A 21,296-nucleotide genomic window follows, 5' to 3' on the forward strand; every position below is an offset into this window, starting at 1 on the left:
TGTACTCACTCATAAGTGGATACTAAATGTGAGGGAAGGGATGGCCAGACTGCAACCCACAACTCCAGAGAGGCTAGCTAACAGGGAAAGACTCTAGGAGGGACACATGGATGACCATGTGAAGGAGAAGTGAATGAGATTTATATGAGTGAACTGGGTGTGGGGGAGTGGCAGAGGGCGAGGAGTGGGAAATGCGAACATAGGGAAATGGGCGGGTCAAGCTGGAACAGGGACAGAGTGGGAGGGCAGGGAGGAAGATACCATGATATATGAGGACATCATGGGAATAGGAAGAGGCATGGTGCTGGGGTGGCTTCAGGAATCCACAAGGTTAACCCCACCTCGATCTGCTGGCAGTAGTCCAGAGGGTGCCTGGACCTGTCTACTCTGGTGACCAGCCTAGCAAATAACCTAACTGTCATCATAGAGCCTTTGTCCAGTGACAGATGGAGGCAGATACAGAGATCCATGGCCAGGCACCAGGCTGAGCTCTGGGAATCCAACTGATGAGAGAAAGGAGAGATTCTACAGGCAAGGGACGTCAAGATCATGATGGGAGGACATGTAGAGATGACTGGCCACACTAGTGGAAGCCCATGAACTGTAAACTGGTGGCTGTGGAGCCCCCATGGGACTGGACTAGGCCCTCTGGATACGAAAGAGGCTCGAACTGTTTGGGGGGCACCCAGGCAGGGGGATTGGGATCTGTCCCTGGTGCATGGGCAGGCTTCTGGGAATCTGGTGCCTGTAGTGTGACACCTTGCGCAGCCTTGGTGCAGTGGGAAGGGGCTTGGACCTGCCTAGGCTCAGTGTGCTGGGCTCTGCTGACTCCCATGGGAGACCTCAATTTAGGGGATATGGGGATGCTGGGTGGCTTGGGAAAGAGGGCTGGGGAGTAGGAGGAGGGAGGAGGGGGAATCTGTGGATAGTATGTGGAGTGAGTAGAAAATTTCTTAATAAAGAAAAATTAAAAAAATTAAAAAATAAAAAAAAATAAAGTGGTGGCGACAGAGCAGCTCTGTAAATAAATAAATAAATTTTAAAAAAGTATGTGACTGTAAAAATAACCATATAAGCTAGCATTATGCAAAGCAGTCTTAATAGGAACTAGAAAAGAAAAAATTTGTTCTACATCCCTTCATAGTTCCCATAAATGCATTTAGAGTTTACCCACTTTATTTATAAAATGCATAACAAAAACAAAGTAGAACTAACTTTTGTTCTGTACATTGTGTTATAAAAATCAAAAGTGGTAAGAATTTTAAGTTTTATTTTTCTAAAAAATTATCAAGAATACTATATAAACTGCTTGCAGTTTACAGTGCAGTGCAAACATCTTTTCTCCTTTCTTCATCTGGAACAAGTTCTATTGTCCCTTTACACTTTGAGTACCCTGAAATTACCCTGAGAACGGAATGTGAAGTTTTTGCTGGTGTAGTTTCCTTGTTCTTCCAGTCACTATCACAGTCCTTGTATCAGTGAGCTCATTCCTTTAATACCACTCTTTGTCCCCGTAGGGGGCCATCCAGGGGCCTGAAGAGTTTGTGGAGGGAATGGCGCTAGGACTGAAAGCACTGGTCGGCGGAGCCGTTGGTAAGCAGCAGAAAGCGCAGCAGCACTGCTAGAAACCAACGACAGTTGAGCCTTTCCTTACCGTGTTACTCTCTGTTAGGTGGGCTAGCTGGTGCTGCCTCCAAAATCACCAGTGCTATGGCGAAAGGGGTAGCAGCCATGACGATGGATGAAGACTACCAGCAGAAGAGAAGAGAAGCAATGAATAAGCAGCCAGCTGGCCTTAGAGAAGGCATCACTCGTGGAGGAAAAGGCCTGGTTTCTGTAAGAAATTTCATGGGGTTATGAACATGTGAGGGAATAGCTTGTGAGTCAACATTTTATGAATAAAGAAGTAAACATATAAGTCTACTTAAATTGCTATTGAGCATTATAATGTAGCTTATAAAATATTTAAGTAATCTCCAAAAACATTTTGTTTAAATAAAATACTTAGGAAATAAATATGTTAGTTATTGTGATCTATAAAAAGAAAAAACTCTGAAAAAAATTTTTGAAGCAAAATGGTCTTGTAAGCATCATACAGAAATATAACTTTTCAATTGTGCTTTCCCTCCAGGGTTTTGTAAGTGGCATTACAGGGATTGTTACAAAACCAATTAGAGGCAAGTGTTGTAGTTGCTTTGTCTATTACATAGCTCACAAGTTGCTTCCACTTTCATTTGCTCCAACTGCTTATGCTGGCTGTTTTTTTATAGGTGCTCAAAAGGAAGGAGCAGCAGGTTTCTTCAAAGGTGTCGGGAAAGGTTTAGTTGGAGCAGTGGCCAGGCCAACGGGTGGCATCATAGACATGGCCAGCAGTACCTTTCAGGGAATCAAAAGGTAAAGCTCTTTGTGAGTGAGTGACAGATGAGGAACATTCTGAAGCCTTGAGCAATGATGTGTGTCTACTTCTGGTTTTCAGGCTCTTATTTATGAACTCTGTGGTATGGCAAATTGCGTAAGACTTCCTAATTTTGATTCCTTCTAAGTTGGTGCCATTATGTGACTTCAGCATTGTAGAGTTCTTCTTTGTCTTCTGTTCCCAGCAGTTGTTGTCAGGAATGAGTTAGCCAGCTAAGCTTTTACTCAGCTGAAATACATTAAAATATGCTATATGTATCAGTTTTAAATCAGCAAATCCTCCCTGCTTTTGAGAGAAAAAACCACGCCATTCCTTAGTTCACATTGAGTCTGTCTTTACTGTGTGTTTATTTATGATCTTAGTTTAAAATCTGTTACATTCATTTTTATTGTTTGTTTCTGTTTTTGTGTAATTTAGAATAGGAAAAGGGGTCAGTTTCTTCTCCCTGTAGCTTTGGCTTTATAAGTATAACATATTGATCCATAGTTTTCAGAGAAGCTCAGAAATCTGAAACCAAGGGAATTCAAAACATATAGCAAGCTATGCAGACTTCTCAGAGATGCTAGATTTACCCTGCATTGGTAAAGCCTTACCATTCTGTACCTAGCTTCATTATTTTCCAGGATCAAGGACAAAGTAAACCGTTTTAGAAGGAGTAATACTATTAAGGGATGTATTTATGAAGAAACACGTTAAAGTGAAGAATAAGTTAGAAGAATCAATGGTAAAATAATTGATTAGTGAATAGATCTAATTGATCTATATGGAAACAACATTGGAAATAAGTTAGTATAAAATAATAAAATATGATTTGGAAAGGAAACAATTACCATGAAGCAGTTCAATGTTGTCATTTGTAAAGTGCATATGCTTATTAATGAGATGGGACTAACTAGGGGAAAAAAACACTTTTGAGGATAGAATAATTAGCAAATAATAAAAACTTCACAAGATCCAGTTCAGTTCCTCAACTTTTACAAAGCAAAAAGTGATAAAATTGTAAGAACTTCCCAAACATTTATATAATAGAATATTTTAACATTTCTCTCAACTTTGATGCATCAGGAAAATAAAAGTAAGTAAATGGATTGAGACATACTAATTGAGACATACTAATGAACTGTTGGCTACACAGACACACACAGAGAAATATTTGTGTATTTCTATAATATGAATTAGGGAGTATTCTTGTCATTTAAGAAACCAGCACTGAACATAACTGGCAGTGTTCCTGTCCTGCCTGGCACAGCTTACACTTTAAGTAGGAGAGTAAAATAAGTAACCGATAAATATGTGTGGTATGTTAAGTGGCAAAAGGAAAGAAAACATACACCATGAAGGGAAAAGCAGATAGAGTTGGGGATGGGGCTCAATGTGGAGTGATTGTTGAACACAAATAAAACCCTGAGTTTAGCCCCCAATTCTGAAAGACAAGGAAGGAAGAAGACATGTTAAGAGAGATAAGGTTAACCAAAGTGGTGGTGGAAAAGTGCTGTCTTCCTTTCTTCCTTCCTTATTATTTTTCCAAAAGTAGATGTTAGGGATGTTGGCCCCCTCAGAGTTGGTACAGGACACCCCCAGACATCAAATTCTCAGCCTAAACGAGATTCATTACCCTGGAGGAGCAAACAGTAGGGAGAGGCTGCCTCTGGGTCAGGCAAAGATAGAGAGCAAGCAGCAGCAGCAGCAGCAGTTTGTGGGTTTTTAAGGAGAAAAAAGGGGGAGTCAGTGCTAGGGTGAGTTGGTAAATCTTGACTAGATAGCTCAGCCAGTGTACCCAAATAATGAATTTTGACGGCTAAACCTTGGTGTTTAGTCTCAGGAATGAGTTAGTGGCCAAATAAGAGAATGGACCTTGGGGACTAGCTTTGGGAATGTAATTAACGGTTTTTAGCAAGGCGGAGAGAAGGGGAAAGGTCAAAACCTACTGGTGCAATGTTTGCCATGCTTGCCATGCTTGCAAGGGCCTGCTAGAGAGCGCTTCAGTAGGAAATGGTTTATTCTGAAACCCAATATGATTGACTGTGGTTCAGGACCACTGATTCAGACTATCCCAGATACCATGTGCCAGTGTGGTAACCATTTAATGAATTTCTCATAGTGATAGAAAAAAGCAAGTTAGAAATCAAGACACTTTTCAAACACATGGTTGCATTTGTTGGGTAGTGGGTTGTAGTAAAGTGGAGAAATCTGTTATAGGCCTCAGATGCTATCTGGTGACATTTGTAGGGGGTTTTTTTTGTATTGATAGGAACTAGTAGCTTGTTCTTAATAGATTTTAAAAGTTTTAATAGTTATACGGATATTAGGTGAAGCAGGAGTGGGCAGTGACAGATAATTTGGCTGTGGTCTGCAACATATTAATTCTCCATAATCATGAAGTTCAATCATCTGGTCTTGTAGAATCCTTTTTTGGTTTTTTTTTTTTTTGGTTTTTCGAGACAGGGTTTCTCTGTGTAGCTTTGCGCCTTTCCTGGAACTCACTTGGTAGTCCAGGCTGGCCTCGAACTCACAGAGATCCGCCTGGCTCTGCCTCCCGAGTGCTGGGATTAAAGGCGTGCGCCACCACCGCCCAGCTCCTTTTTTGTTTTTAAAGAGGAAAATAACTATCTTTTGTAACGAAATAATTATTTAACTATAACCATTAAAAATATATGACCTAGAGATAAAAATGGTAACTAATGTGATTTTTTTAACTGTCTAGAGCACTGTTAAAAATACTCCTCACAAATATCTATAAGTGATAGTATTTTTATGTTAGTTCTTTAATAATTTCATTCATGAATATAATATTTTCTGATTACTCTCTTTTCCCACTATCTCTCATCTCCCTCCATCCCTATCAACCTTCCCTGACCTATCCCTTTCACAGATTCATGACTTTAGATTCTATTATGTGATTCATTTAACTTAATCTGTGACCATTGGATTGGGACTATTCATTGCAGCTCAGTAGATAGACAATCCACCTTTCCCTGATTTATCCATAGAAAATAGCAATGAACAAAATTGAAAGGTGTCTTGTAAATTTATTGAGCTTTAAAAGTAAGTTATTTAGTGTGAGAGTCTGGAATTTAGTAAAAAGGTCCCAAGCTATCATTAAAAGTTTAAGTTTAGCTGGGAAGTGGGGGTGCATGCTTTCAATCCCAGCACTTGGGAGACAGAGTTTTATTTGAAGGTGACATTCTCCTCTTTACTTTTGCATTCCCACCTGTCTGAATAGAACTCCCTTCCCCAATCTTCAGCAAGACTCACTTCCTTTATTCAAAAGTTGCTTTTCCACTAAGACTTTTATTTTACCTGTACCTTAACTCAAGATACTTTGAATTTCCCTTCCCTTCTTTATTTTTATCTTAGTTTTTTGACCACTATTTAATATACTATATATTTTACATTGCTATCTCATTAAAATGCAAATTCCCCCAACACTTATACTATCACTGAACATATGGTAGTCTGTTTTTTGGTGGTTATTATTGTTGTTTTATAATTAAGCTAATTGTATTATATGCAATGGCAGGAAATAATGTAGGGGGATCCTTTACATACTGCACTATGGGTCCTCTGGCCACTGTAACAAATTCCTGCAAACCTGGCGTCAAGGGAGATCTTTTCTCTCACAGTGCCTTGGCTCTCGAAGACCTCAGTGATTGGTGGCATTCCTGGCTTTGTAGCTGTCCTGTTTCATTTTCTGCCTTCATCCCCATATTCCTTTCTCCTTTGATGTCTGCTCCCTCTCCACCTGAGGACACTTCTGGTAGCACATAGAGTGCACCTGCATTATTCCCTTATTTCAGAATCCTTGATTTAATCACACTGTAAACTTTGCCATAAAGGAACACCTGCTCATTCTGGAGATTAGGACATTAGACTTCTGTGGAGCCCTATCCAAACATTATATAGACCTTTCCCATCCTCTACAGGGTAACAGTTTATAAAATTATAGTATAATGAGATGAAAAGGACATTAGCAGAGATCTAATTCAGATTTTCCTAGTTTGACCTACTACTAATTTACTTGTATGTCACTGTGCCAATTATGCATGTGTTTGTCATTCTTGTAGATTAATATATCTACAACTATAGTGAAGATATCAAAAAAATCCCTCCTGTTTCTTTTTATACTTACATAAAACCTGCCTTTTCTAAACCTTTTTCAACTAGGCTAATTGTTCCTATATCGTTGAGTTGTAAGAATTCCTTAACTATTCTGGAAACATACTTTAAAAACCATCACCTTGAAGTATACATTACAGTAATTTATTGTATTGTGCTGCTGCCATCACCAGCAAATTCCCATTATTATCACCTCCAAAAGAAATTCTTTGATTGTTAGCAATCACTCACCATTTCCATCTCCCCTTAACATTAGCCATCACTGTTTACTTTTTGTGTGTTGATTTCCCTGTTTTGGATAGTATACGTAAATCGAATCATACAGTTTTTTGTGACTGGCTTCTTTCTTCCCTCCCTCCCTCCCTCCCTCCCTCCTTCCTTCCTTCCTTCCTTCCTTCCTTCCTTTTTTTCTTTTTTTTTCCAAGACAGGGTTTCTTTGTGTAACAGCCCTAACTGTCCTGGAACTCACTTTGTAGACCAGTTGGCTGGCCTCCAACTTACAGAGATCCACCTGCCTCTGCCTTCCAAGTGCTGGGATTAAAGGCGTGCACTACCACACCAGCTAGTGACTGGCTGCTTTTATTTAACATGTTTTTAAAGTTCATTTATGATGTAGCAAAAAGGTGAGCTTCCCTTTTATTGCTGAGTAATATTTTAATGAAATATATCATATATTAATTTTATTTCTGTTGCTATGAAAAATACCATGACCCAAGAGCAACTTCTAGAGAGTTTGTTTGAGCATGTATGTTCTATATGGAATTATAGTTCCAGAGGTTTACAGTGGTCATACAGTTCAGTCTATAATGGTGGGGGAGGGCATGACAACAGAGGACAGGAGTTGGAAGTTGGCTGGTCACATTTCTAGCCACATGGAGAAAACAAAGAATGTGAACTGGACATGTGGCAAGTCTGAAAGCTCCAAAAGACTGCTCCTAGTGACACACTTCCTGCAAGCTATTCCACATCCCTAAACTTCAGTACCCCTCCCTGCAGCCAGTACCAAGTGTTCAAATGCATGAGCCTATTGGGGACATTTTTCATTTAAACCATCTTTGGTTACTTGTTCATCAGCAGATGCATATTTAGGCTTTGTTCACTTTTTAAGACTTATTCATGATCAGGAATGTTGGCACATACCTTTAGTCCCAGTGCTTGGGAGGCAGAGGCAGGCAGTTCTCAGTGAGGCTGGCCTGGTCTACATAGATGAGTTTCAGTAAGACCTTGTCTTGAGGGGGAAAAAATAAAAAATAAAACCCTGTTACTCATATGCCACTAGAAGTATTTGTGGGCAGATTTCCCCGGACAAATGGTGTGTGTTTTGAATTTTTCTCCATTATTTTCTAATATTCATTTTCCATTTTGCCCAGGATTCCCCACACACACACACCTGTAAAAACTACTACAAGGATTCTAGTTCTTTGTATAAAGTAGATGTTCACTCCCTTCTCAGAAAAGCCTTTGATCCCCATTGGCTACCCTCAGGTCGTTAGGTGAAGATGGCCATAACATTGTGAGCTTGGTGGTATAGGTAGTGGCTGAATGACCACAGGTAAAAGATTAAGGCTGGAGAAGTGTGGGAATGCAAGAAGGAGCAATGAGAAAAGTACAGGACACTCACTCATTGGATTAAATTTTCCCTCCCCAGACATCGCACCCCTATAAGTGATTATATAATAATATATTCATTCCATTGGAGAGTTAGCCAAATTGCAGATTATAAAACTGTGAGAGAGATACTTCAGGTTATAATATGAGCAGGAAACTAGCCACAGATTAACTGGGTTATACTTCCACATGAGAGTAATAGTTTCCCTTCAAGTAACATTGAGTGAGGAAAGACAAGTCCATCTATTCCTTAGTCACTGCCTTCTTTTCCTGCAGTTCTATGAAATAGTCCTGACAGAAGTAACTGAAGGATGGAAGGGTTTCTTTGCTTCATGTCAGTACACACAAAGCAGAGACATTTTTGTCACCAGTAAGGAGCAGGGTTTCTGCCTTGACCTTTGGTGTGCTTCCTTACAGAATTTTTCCATTTTGTCTGGTCCTGGACTTCCTCACCTGTGCTCAGTGCCTGTTTTTTAAGTAGCTATTGGGTATATAGTAGCATCTCATTGAAGTTTGAAGTTGCATTTGCTTAATGGCATATGATGTTGGACATCCATGTGGTTTTGGGCCACATATATATCTCCCATTTTTTAAAAATGACAGAATCTGATTATCATCACAAAGAAAATCCAAAGGAATTGATTTTTTTATTTGTTTATTTTGGTTTTGGTTTTTCGAGACAGGGTTTCTCCCTGTAGTTTTGGTGCCTGTCCTGGATCTCACTCTGCAAACCAGGCTGGCCTCAAACTCATAGAAATCTGCCTGGCTCTGCCTCCCGAGTGCTGGGATTAAAGGAATGCGCCACCACCGCCCTGCTTAGGAATTGATTTTTTTTATAGTTCTCTATTTTTTTTTTCTGGGAATTTTACATTATATCATAAAAAAACATTTAAAATAGAGAAGTTATATAGTATTCCTATTTATCTAAGATTATTTTATCTTTATTATTATTTTTAATTAAGATTACTTTAGTAGTTGTTTTTAACAGTGTTTTAAGAAGTTTTTGATAATGTTTTGAATTGAAATAGAACTGCAGTACTTCCTTTCCTCCAGCCCTCCCCAGCTGTCCTCCTTAAGCTTATTCCACACCCCTACTCTCAAGTTGATAGCCTCTTTTTCTTTGATTACATTTGTTATGGACATATGTTTATGCATACATATGCACAAATAGATAGAAATACAACTTGCTCAGTGATTTGTGTGCATATAGTTTTAAGGCTGAACATTCTGGGTGGAGAACCAATAAGGGGCCCTAGAAGACACTGTCTCCCAGTAGACTTTCTGATATTATGGCTCTTACATTCTTTCCATATCTTCTTCCATGATACTTACTGAGCTGTAAGTGCAGGATTTTGATAATTTTTAAAATTTAAGTTTTGTGTGTGTGTGAATTTTATTTTATTTATTTATTTTAGAGCTACAGAGACTTCTGAAGTGGAAAGTCTGCGACCGCCCCGGTTCTTTAATGAAGATGGAGTTATCCGACCTTACAGACTAAGGGATGGTACAGGAAATCAAATGTTACAGGTAAGTGAAGAAACGTCCTACAAACTAAAATCAAATATCACAACTTGGGGTGTTTTAAAATCGTTACACAATACCTTAAAAATAGATTAGGGCTTTATTTGTCTTATTTAGCTTTATTTATACTTCTATTTACTTAGATTTTAAAGTACAATTATTTACTATAAGATTTTTCTTTCTTTTTTACAGGCCTCAAAAAGTTTGATATGAAAACTGTTAATTCATGACTTTGCAAGTGAAAGCCAACATTAGATTTTAGCCTTAAACTTTTACAAACTCTGCAGCTGTTTCAGTATTTTGAATATAAAGAAAATATTTTGTGTTGGTAATTTAGGCTAGGAATGTAAGTCAGTCTAATCTTTCCATAGACTGTTCTTGGTTTTGCTTTGGGTATTCTTGATCTGCTGAAAACCAATATGCCTTGTATGCCTTTAGCCTTGATAGTACATACTTCGCTTGTTAGGTTTTTCTCTTTGGGGTACTTCTTCCATCTTTCATACCACTACTAGTTTTTATATTAAATATAATCTTCATTTCTGTTTTATTCGTGAAAGAAGGGAAAACAAAACTCAGGAACACTGCCACTGTAGATCATCGTGGTTCTTAAGCGTTTTTGAGACTGTCATGTTAATATGTGTAGAGCCTCCTGGGATTTGATGCACAGTTCACAGCAAGTAGTATCTTTTAGTAAGGAGATCCAATTGGGGGACAATAGTCTCAGACAATAGTCTGAGGCTGGAATGGTTTGTCAGTGCAGACTACTTTGATACTTGATAACTCGTTTTAAAACTTAGATTATAGTAGAAGTAACAACTCATACCCCAGGCTATCCCGTTGTAAACTTGTTTTGGTATGGAATACTAAAGTAAGCCATTTATTTGAAAATAAAGAATTAGCATTTTTCTAGTTTTGAAAATATTCATGATAGTAATAAACTGTTGAAACATGGAGCTTCTCAAATTTAAAATAACCAGGATAAAAATTTTAAAATTTTACTATTTTACTACTGCATGTAGAGTATATATTATTGCATTAAGTGTACTTTACGTCTTTGCTGGATTTTCTGTTCAGTGTGTTAAAAGTAACTGTAGCATTGCAGTACAGTATTTAAAGTAACTTTTAAAATTTTTTTATTATACATTTTATTAGTAAAGTAACTTTTTACCCTGGTTTTTAAATCTTATTAAAGTGCCAAAATATGTGCAGATTACAATAGAATTGGCAGTTTCTTGGGACATGTTCTGCAATCTCTATACTGAGATTCTATTATTCTTCAGAGACAGAAAAATTGTAGGTGTCACCTCTGGCTAATCCAGTTGAAGCGTTTCCACCCTATAGCCGCCAGCCCTTTTTAAAGAATTAACATACTAACTTTTTACTTACTGAAAGTTGAATGGTTTTCAAAGCATAATTAAAAAATAGGTATATTTCTCAAGAACTATTTTAATACAATTGCTACAAAATAGGGATTTGTAGTAAGGAGAATTTAGAAATAGACTATCCTCATTATTCAGGAACAGATTATACCAAAAGTTTCTCATGATTGATAATTGGATTTTAGTGGCAAGGAAGTTTATTCCACAACTTAATTAATTGTTTTATTTGAAATTTAAAACCATGAATTTCTACTCGTCATATTTAAAGATGCGTATTATTTTTAGTAGCCCAGTCTTTGCTAAAGGTTCTGTTTCAGTAAATAAAATCTCATGATCTTTATCAGCTTTGTGTATTTTTCAGCAAGTGTGTTAAGCACATTATTAACTTGAATACTTACAGAAATTTATAAGATATCTTGGTATATTTATAGTTAGCATTGTTGGTTTACAGATGTAAAAAGTTGCTGTTCTGGTAGTAATAGTTCTTTTCATAAATAAAACTGCTATATTTTTAGCACATTTGTTAAAATATAATGTAATAAAATACAGAATAAAAGTGGTAGAGTTCTTCTATAGCAGGTAAGAACCCCTAAGTTTGATCCTGAGCGATGCATAAGCCAGTATGGTGGTGCATTCCTGTAATCCAGTAGTTGGGAGGTGGAGCCTGGAGGATCAGAATTTCAAGGTCATCTTAAACTACATAGCAAGTTTGAGGTCAGCCTGGAATAATGAGACCCTGTCTGAAAAAATAGAAATGTAATCTGCCTAGATTTCACCTAAATGATTTAATGACAATGCTTTATAAAATGCTTGTTACTTTCTGCTTTCTAATATTTCTACTTTTTTCCCTCTTTTTCTAAAAAAACATTATCTCTGTTGGCTAAATGACATGCATATACATAATAGTTAAATATAAAATATATTCATTTTATGCCATTCTGTCTAAAAAGCAGAATATTATTTCAGTACTTCCTAGTAGTCAATTAGGTGATGTGTAAAGAAGAATAATCTTCCTAGAATACCTTATTGATACATGGAACCAAGTCTAATATGAGTGTGTATGTGGAAGTTACTTTGAGGCCTGTTAAGTTATAAGGTATTATATCCACAGTTACAGAATGAATCACAGATGAAAACTCTGCTTTAAAATTACTATAACACCTAAACATTTCATAATTTTACATGGTTTCCCTGAAGTTTTCCATACTTAACTAACCTTTATGCTTCTTTTTCCTTTACCATGCTGACAGAAAATTCAGGTCTACAGGGAATGGATTATGACTCACAGTAACAGTAGTGATGAGGAGGAAGAGACTTAGTCAGAGTCCAATTGTTAAAGTTCATATGCTCCTTATCTTTTCACTGGAATGTTTGTGTGACAGCTGTTATCACACCCATGTGTCCATTTTTAGGAACATTAAACACTGTTCGCTTATAAAATGCTTTTCTGAATGTCATGATGGAGCAAAGTAATTTATTTACCCACAGGAAAATGTATTTGTCAGTCAAAGTGTAGAGTATATCATATATTATAAATTTGCTTTTATATATCCTAGCTTTGTATCCCACAGTTTGTTGTTGAGATCTGAAGTTAGACTTCCATGAGGTTTTAATGTTCATGAGCTCTACTCTAAATCATCTGCTTATTTGTTAGCAAAACACCTTTTTTTTTTAAATAAAAATGTTATGTGAATTTTGGGGACTGTAATATATTACCATTGTTAAGAGAAAAAAGAGTGGGTGGGAGGAAGAACAGGAATACCGTTCAATGTTTTATATGTATTTAGCACTTAAAGGTATTTTTGTCAAATTTCTTTTCATAATAAACATACATAACTTGAAGCTGTGTGAATTTGTTCTATTCCAGAATCATTATAAGTTTATCTCTTATATAAAAATTCATGATTTGTCATTGAAGATTAGTTATGAGTATAATATAAAATCTTTAATAATTATTTTATTATTACTTTTTTCTTTGTACACTTCTGAAACAGTGAGCAAAGTTTATTGAACAATCATATCTGTTATCTAACTTACATATCCATATGTCGTATTCCTATTAAAATTATGAATTAATTCAGGTCAATAGAATTTGTATAATAAATTATAAATTTAGACATACTTTTCTGAATGTTATGAAGAAAGGGTATCTTTGTCTGTTGAGTTTTACAAGCAAATCTATTGTATGTTTGGGTACTGAATTTTTTTTATTTCAAACAAATATAATTCTCTTGTCCTACTTGGCTAATATATTAGATGTGCTAATGACAACAAAAATCAAATGGCCTAAAAAGGTGAACTATTAGTAGTCATTGAAATGCATAATCACTTATGACTGCTACGTCTTTTCATCAGTAAAGGAATAACGAATATTTAGTATAACTTACACTAAACACCTTGCTTACATTGAACTTACATTAGACTGTAGGAGATAATTTGCTAAATTTTTTTTTTTTTTTTTTTTTTTTGGTTTTTCGAGACAGGGTTTCTCTGTGTAGCTTTGCGCCTTTCCTGGAACTCACTTGGTAGTCCAGGCTGGCCTCGAACTCACAGAGATCCGCCTGGCTCTGCCTCCCGAGTGCTGGGATTAAAGGCGTGCGCCACCACCGCCCGGCCCAATTTGCTAAATTTTGAGGATTTTTTTTTAACTCATGATTTGATTTCTGCATTTAATTTTTGCACTTTTCAAGTTTTCATTCCTATAAACCATTACCTCCTATGCTCTTTGAAAATGGGCGCCCTACAACAGCAGAAAAGGACAGCTAGCCAGTAATCAGCTCTTTGGAAATTTGTCTTCCCAGCATTCAGTCACATTAAAACAAAATCAAGGGTGTATATAGCTAGACCTAAAAAAAAAGAAAGAAAAAAAAGCAAATGTCAAAGAATTTGTTGTTTTTATTACAAATACTCTTGAAAATGTATAGATTAAAATAGTGACTATAAAATAACAGCTATTACATTACACTGAATTTGCCTTACACCTACTGTTTTCTAACCCTTGACCAATATCACAAAGCTACCTCTTCAGCTAAAAGCTGGAAGAACACAGTCATCAAACTTTGTGTGCATAAGGAAGGAAAGGTGGAGAAATGTCTTGATTTCTGGTGTTGCAGAGCATAAGGCCTTTCTCAAAGAGAAAGTGCCAAACTCTTGGTTTGCAAGACAATTTACTGAGCTTTCCTGTGGTCAGTCTGTGATGCTTATTTCTATGGTTCCAATTTCATGGAGATGCTCTTGACATATTAAGAATTTATCTAGAAAACTGTTCGGGTTATTTTTGCAGTAGCTTGCCATTTTAATTAAAAAAAATTAGATGTAGAATTACATTTATTTAAAATCTCTTCAACAGTAAGATTAAGAACGACACAGTCATCTGTAAGCTTTATTGATATGTCTTAGGGCTCCTTGTTATTTGGTTTAGCCCTTAGGAGTATGATATGTCCTTAGCAGTATAATTGCTCCTTTCTGGTTTTCTGCCACCGTGAAATGTTTTCAAGCATCTTTAACCATGAGTACTAATTGGTTTTCCAGTTTTGCTTTTTAAAAAGCCCTGCTTTTATCAGAGAAAAGTTTAATGCTGAAAATTGCTCTGTTGTTTTGTACTGTTGTCATCTTGGTTGGAAGTGTAGAACTGGAGACAAGTACTTTATTGTTCTGCACCTACCCAAAGGATAGAAAAAGAGTTCACATTTGAAAGTCTTATGAGGTAAATAGTTCCTTTCTTTATTTATGACTGTATAACTAGCAAGTTTTTAAATGGTGTCTGTTCAATAGAAAAGTCTATGAAAAAGCAATATTTAGAACTTATTTTATAAGTTATACTGTACCTTTTTATATAGTTTAACTTTATATTCTAAATTTCTGTATGATATTTGCTTGTGTGAATAAAATAGGAATATTCTCTCTTCCCTGAATAATTACTGTTGGGAATTCTTTATTCTCGGTTGTTTCTTTCTGGTACTTGAATAGCATACTGAAAACTGGCAAAATGAAAAAAAAATCTACTGTAGCACAAATCCTAATTGGTCTTAATAAAAACCCGGAGCCAGATATAAGGATAAAGGCTGAAAGATTCAAGAGACAAAGGAACAAGCCACAGCCACTTCTCACCTCACCAGTTTTCCTCAGCCAAAAGGTCTGAGCTCCTGTCTCCTCCCACCTTATATTCCTTTCTCTGCCCAACCATATCACTTCTGCCTACAGTATACATAGTAACCACGTATATGATTAAGTTTCTAAGAGCCTTTAAATGAAATCAGTTAGCACTCACATTATAATTAGATGAATAGAAATGCAGAATAACATTAACTTCAATAGTCATTTGAAGCAAGAAGCCAAAATAAATCTCAATTTAGTCAGACTAAATTTTAGCCTTGGGGCCTGCCAAGATAGCTTAGTGAGTAAAGGCACTTGCGGCCAAACCTGATGACCTGAGTTTGATACCTCTGACCTCCACACATGTACCCTGGCCTACACACACACACACACACACACACACACACACACACACACACACACACACACACACACACACACGCAAATAAATAAACTTAGCTTTTTTGAAATCATTAAAAATATTTTTCTTTAATGAGTGTCGGTTTTAAGGTCATGAAATGAAATGTACAAACTGGAACATTGTAGGTATCTTGACTGTGGCATTTCATACTTAGTATGAAAACATTGTATTTATGTCTCAAGGTCTTGTAAGCTGAAGAATATTGCTGTTATTGTTGCTGTTCTGTCTAGTTTAAATCCTATGGTAAAATTCCACATTAAACTTTGTTATACTAATGGAAAGAGAGTCAGAACCAGCTACCCTGTTACTATGTTTCTGCTGCATCTTCAAGCCTCTGTTTTTTGTTGCAGATTTCCTTGCCAGTGAATTTATCATAGCCTCCAAATATTAAAGGTCCAAAAGGTTTAAACAAAATGTTATCAAGAACAGACATTAATCTAGATAAGTAATGATGAGCATGTAAAAAGAATGCCTTTGTTCATTATTCTCACCTGCTCCTTTGTAATAAGTGATGATCAATTAAAAACATGTACACTGAATTTAATCTAAGTTCAGTGAATGAAGGAGTAAAAAGCATTATAGGAAATCTTAAATCAAAAGATAATAAAGTACATGATTCAGAATAGGTCTGAATTAGAGAACATATCAGAGTAATTTATGATTTTCATGAATTTATGGTTTTATTTTAATGTGGTAAAGCACTTTCATATCCATAATCTCCTCTCAGTATGGTAAAGTCAGTGTCGAATATTTAGCAATTATTCTCTACAGTGTACCTTTCAATATCAGTTTTACAGCAAATGTGTAATAATTCTGTTACTGGATTTTAATGTAGTCCTCATTATATATACTTATTCTAAACAGTGAAGTAACAACAAAAATCACTCTAAATTGAGCTATATCATTCTTGAGGATCTTACATAGTGTTCAGAATTTAAAGCCAGACAAAATAGTAGATACTGTGTTTTTTAAAAATCAGATTAGAGATTAAATCAAGTACATATAATGTGTTTCCACTTAGAATATATTATATTATAAATTGTCATTTATCAGTAATCTGTTATTTATGTCTACAAAGATGTTCTTACTGTATTCAATAAAACTTGACAGTTCTATGAATGTACAGTCTTAGAGACTACCCAGGTAAAGACATCAAAGCCTATGTAATCCCAACACTTGGAAGGCCAGTCTGGCTATAGAATGAGATCTTGCCTCAAAAATACCAGGCTGGTTGGTAGGTAGGTAGGTAGATTCAATTAATAATAGGTTTTTCTGTGTAACTGAGCCTCTAAAGCCCAAAGTCCTGCTCATGAATGAGTGATTTCACCACCATTGATTCTGATATAAAATTGTGTTTTATAGCTGATAAGAAAACTTTCAAAAATTATATTTTCACCATTGTTAGTAGTTGTTCACTAAAGCAAAGTGGGAAGTGGGAAGATAACTCAGTGGGTAAAGACGCTGGCCACACGAGCCTGGCACCCTGAGGACAGGTCCCCAGAACCCTCGGAAATGCTAGAGACAGCAGTGCAGGCCTAGCTTGGCTCACACGGTCGAGTAAAGATCTGTGCTGAAGAAGGCAGAAGGACACGAGAGCAATACTTGGAAGGTGTTTTCTGATCTCCAAACACACCATGGCCCATGGCCCTCCCCAAACAGTATGTGAACACATCTCTCACACACAACTTTTAAAGTAAGAATTGACAGAAAAAGATTATTGTTTGTATTCTTACCATTTATGGGTTATTTCCTTTTAACATTGATTCAGGTACATGAATTCCTAGTTAATGTTTGTATTATAAATTTTTATAAGCAGGGTTATTAACTTCTAAATATTAAACAAAAACTTCTACTCATAGAGTAATTCCCACATACGAGATGCCTAGATGTAAGCCTTAGGGACACAAATGGCCAGATGACATTTCTGTTTTCCTTTTTCACTGAGTATATTTTCACCTTTCGACATTTCTTGTTCTAAAAAATTTCTTCCTCTTAAAAATAAAATCTCCTAGACTGTGTGTGTGAGAGCCCATGGGCTCCACCATAACATTCATACTTCCGTGATATGCAAACATTGAGAGCTGAGTTGTCACAGGACAATGGTCCTTCCTTTACCATTTCAAGTGTTTTTTATTTGATCCATATTGTCTTTGAATTCATTACAGAGTTATGTATTTGCTATTGTGCAATTTGTGGGAAGGAGACTGCTTTTGCTTGTTGTATGTCTTTTCTTTCAGAAATTACAGGTGTTTAATTAGCTTCAAACACTGCCTTAATAGCCATGGAGGATAACTGCCTTCAGCGTCGTGGTCTTTCCTTTTACTTCAGGAAGAGAAGTGCAGTTTATCTTGAAAAAAGGGCTTAAAAATAGCAGTCAGACCACAGAATAGTACTGGACACTCTTCTTCTGGCTTCATCTAAAGTTTTGAGTAAGTGGACAAGAAGTAGGAGACATGGCTTATTTAATTCCACTCTTCGTCTTGTAACTTTCCCCTCCAGAAAGATATTTCTAATGGAAGGAGAAAACTGAAATATCCACATTTTTTTTAATATATAAGCAAATTCGAATTTGTAGTGCCTCAGAGAAAGCACAGCTTGTAGGAAGGGCACTGTCTAGCTTGGATGCAATTCTGATTACTACTCTAGCAGACACTTTTGTCATGCCAAGTGATGGTGAAAATTATTTTCTGAACAAGACCTTGAAGTTAATTGTGTCTCCTTCTAAAGTGGTGACTCTCCTTATGGATTGTTCCACTTTTTTGTTCATTTTAATTGAAAATTTATTCATTTAAATTACCTTTTTAAATTCAGAAAACAAGACTATTTTACTTCTAAGTATTTTTTAAAACTTGTTACCACTACAGTTGTTATACTTGTAAGTATAATAACAGGTAAATAGTATTATAAAAGAAGTTCAGTATATATTAACATTTTTTAAACCCTTGAATATTATGCCTAAATAGACTCCATTTGAATTTTACCCTCTTTCTTACCAAGGAGATAGATAGGTTTTATATATACAGATACTATAGTAAGTACTAGTTTAGAAAATCTTCAGGCCTAATTAAGCTAAATGCTAAATCCTGAGTCCAGGCTTACAGTTCCTGATGCCACTGTTTACTTGCTAGAACTCTGCCTTTTATCCCCTATTTTCTGTGAACAGACAGGTTCTCACACGGGGGAAGCTACCACACCACTTATCAAAGCACTAGTATTAGGAAAGGTATTTTTGTTTGCTAAATGAAGTAATTTTTATATGGGCCTCTTTTATTTGTCTAAAAATTTTTCATATGTGAAAAATACCATTTTTTGTTTCTCAGTTCAGTCTTTAACAGTCAAATGGTACTGATATCTTAGTCACTTATGATAATTCTAATGGATTATATAACAATCTTCTCCCTACAAGACCCTTTGTGAAGTACTGTGGAGAAATATACACTTAGATATATTTGAGGCAGTTACTGTTATTAGAAATCTAGTGTAGTTGGAGCACAAAGATGGAAGGTTGGATATTTCTTGTGAAATTAACTTTTCTGGAATAAGTTGCTAAGCTACTCTGAATTTTAAAATGTCCCAAACAAAAAAAGATGTTACGTGTGTATAATTGGATTTTTCTCAGCCTGATTTGAGGCCATTGTTTATGTTGAACAAACCACAGTTTTACTACTGTGTATTCATTTGTCTTTGTTGAACCCTGTTGTTTGTATCTTAGTTTTATTTTTGTTTTTTGTTTTTTTGGAAGAAATTGGGGTTATAGTGCTTAAGACAGTAGTCAAAGTTTTGCTCATCCCTCATAAGCTTAATTATTCAAGTGATAGGGATTAAGTACATGCTGTGGTAAAGGCCAGCTCTCTAACATAATGGTCTTCACACTCTTCCCCTGCTCACTAAAATGCAAGGCTCTACAGAAGTAAAGGAACTGAGACACAAAATACTCATCTCAAGAGACAATGATCCCAGATACTTCATGAACTTTGAAGCTAAAGACCTCTTTGAATTTGTAAGATATCTAAACTATATCTCAGTGAATTGCCAAAATGAGATTCCACAGTGTCTGCTGTAATATTCTGTTAAAGTACATGTAGTCATTCCTCAATAGCCACAGGAGATTGATTCTAGGACCTCCAGGCATACCTAAACCTCTGGATCCATATGCAGTGACAGTATTTGCACAGAACATAAGTATATTCTCCTGTATATTTTATATATTACTTATAATTCTAAATTCCATATAAATGCAATGTAAATAGTTACCATATTCCTCAGGAATACTGCTAAAGAATGTGTGTTACAGATATAGTTACAGTTTTTAAAAAGTACTTAGGGTCACAAGGATGATTGGGTGCTGAAACCACAAATACAGAGGGCCAACTGTAGTGCTGTGTTCACTGATTTTGATATTAAAAACTATTACTTGAGATATAGCAAGACTTCGTAGGCCAGGGCTTGGACTCTGGAGCCAAATAAACCTTTAGTTTTAACCTTTCCTTTACTAACTCTAGTCTTTTGATGCCTGCCTCACCTCTGCTCCAAACATGGATAGAATTTGTCGTGTCACTTGTCTTGGTATTGTTGTTAGGATTAAAACAAGTAAGATCGTGGATGTGATTATTATTAGTATGCCTAATAAGAACTCTATTGTATTTTTATTATTCCAGATGAATACCAATTTATGCTAGCTCTTGGCCACCATTAATAAACTATGTATTCCTCATTTGTCTCCTCTTTGCCAGGATAAAAGCATCATTAAATCTCATCCTTTTTCTTTCCTTTCAAGGTTAGTAGAATAGTTATAATACCATGATAATTTCTACATTCTAATTGTTTAAAATAGAAACAATAAACCCATTTGGACTGTTCTAATTATACAGTATTGCAAATGAAATGCTATTGTTATTTCAGGTATATTTAGGAGGAATAAATAAATACTGATGAGTAGATGTCCTGCTTGAAATACTTTAGTCACTCTGCACTTCATTATTTTTTCATGCACACACTGTCTCTAGAATGTGTTAGGTGGGCTGATGGTACTTGGCTGGGAGCAGTGCATTTAGCTGTTTCATGAGCATAATTCTTTGATTTCTCCAGGCTGTTTTTTGGCTGTACTAGTTGGTAACAGTTCACACCTCCTGAGATTTAACTTCTTCACTTGATTTTGTATAAAGGGTTATACTCAGCTTTCATACCTAAGCTGTTACCATACATGTACCTATGCTTTGGCTGACATTCAGGATAGCTCATAACATATGAGGAGACAAAGGTATAAGGTATTAAAAACTTGCCCTTCAAACCTAATGACAAAGCATTAGGATTGGACATTTTAAGTGCCTTGCCTTTCTGTTCATTGTGTAAGAAAGCACTGAACTTTGAGGTCCTTGTTCTTATCATGGTTCCTTACAAACCTTGATCGATAGCTTCTTTTTTTAGTCATTGATTGAAGTTTCAGTTAAAGTGACTTAGTGAAACTTTTTTAAATCCCCGAAATGCTTACAATTCTTAATTGTAATATTTACTCCAACTTTCTGTAAAGGTAAGATTCTTTTAAGCACAACACCCAGTTAGCTATCTCTCCCTGTTCCTTCCTCTCCCTCACTCTCCTCTCTTTCCTGGGACAGTCTTACTATGTAGTAGAGGCTGACCTGGACCTTGTGAGGAAACTCAGGCTGGCCTATGTCATCCTGTTAAGTCCTGGTATCACACAGATGTGTTTCCTGGTTCATTTTAATTCTACATGTTGCTG

General features: G+C 36.1%; 1 protein-coding gene across 4 annotated transcripts in view; it reads left to right on the forward strand.

Moving 5' to 3' along the window:
• Positions 1–21,296, forward strand: part of Vps13a (vacuolar protein sorting 13 homolog A) — a 216,783-nt gene that overhangs the window by 181,112 nt on the left and 14,375 nt on the right. The window contains exons 64-69 of one of the 4 annotated variants that reach the window (XM_052713820.1): positions 1,518–1,593; positions 1,673–1,836; positions 2,132–2,177; positions 2,271–2,394; positions 9,556–9,667; positions 20,290–20,333. In XM_052713820.1, coding sequence (XP_052569780.1) covers positions 1,518–1,593; positions 1,673–1,836; positions 2,132–2,177; positions 2,271–2,394; positions 9,556–9,667; positions 20,290–20,333 — 566 coding nt within the window. Of the gene's footprint in view, positions 1–1,517; positions 1,594–1,672; positions 1,837–2,131; positions 2,178–2,270; positions 2,395–9,555; positions 9,668–9,853; positions 12,883–20,289; positions 20,334–21,296 lie in introns of those variants that run through there. The other 3 variants (XM_052713823.1, XM_052713821.1, XM_052713819.1) reach the window with 3 other exon arrangements.

This window comes from Peromyscus californicus, unplaced genomic scaffold (assembly GCF_007827085.1).
Source record: "Peromyscus californicus insignis strain IS unplaced genomic scaffold, ASM782708v3 Scaffold_4__1_contigs__length_199733344, whole genome shotgun sequence".
NCBI classification, from domain to species: domain Eukaryota; kingdom Metazoa; phylum Chordata; class Mammalia; order Rodentia; family Cricetidae; genus Peromyscus; species Peromyscus californicus.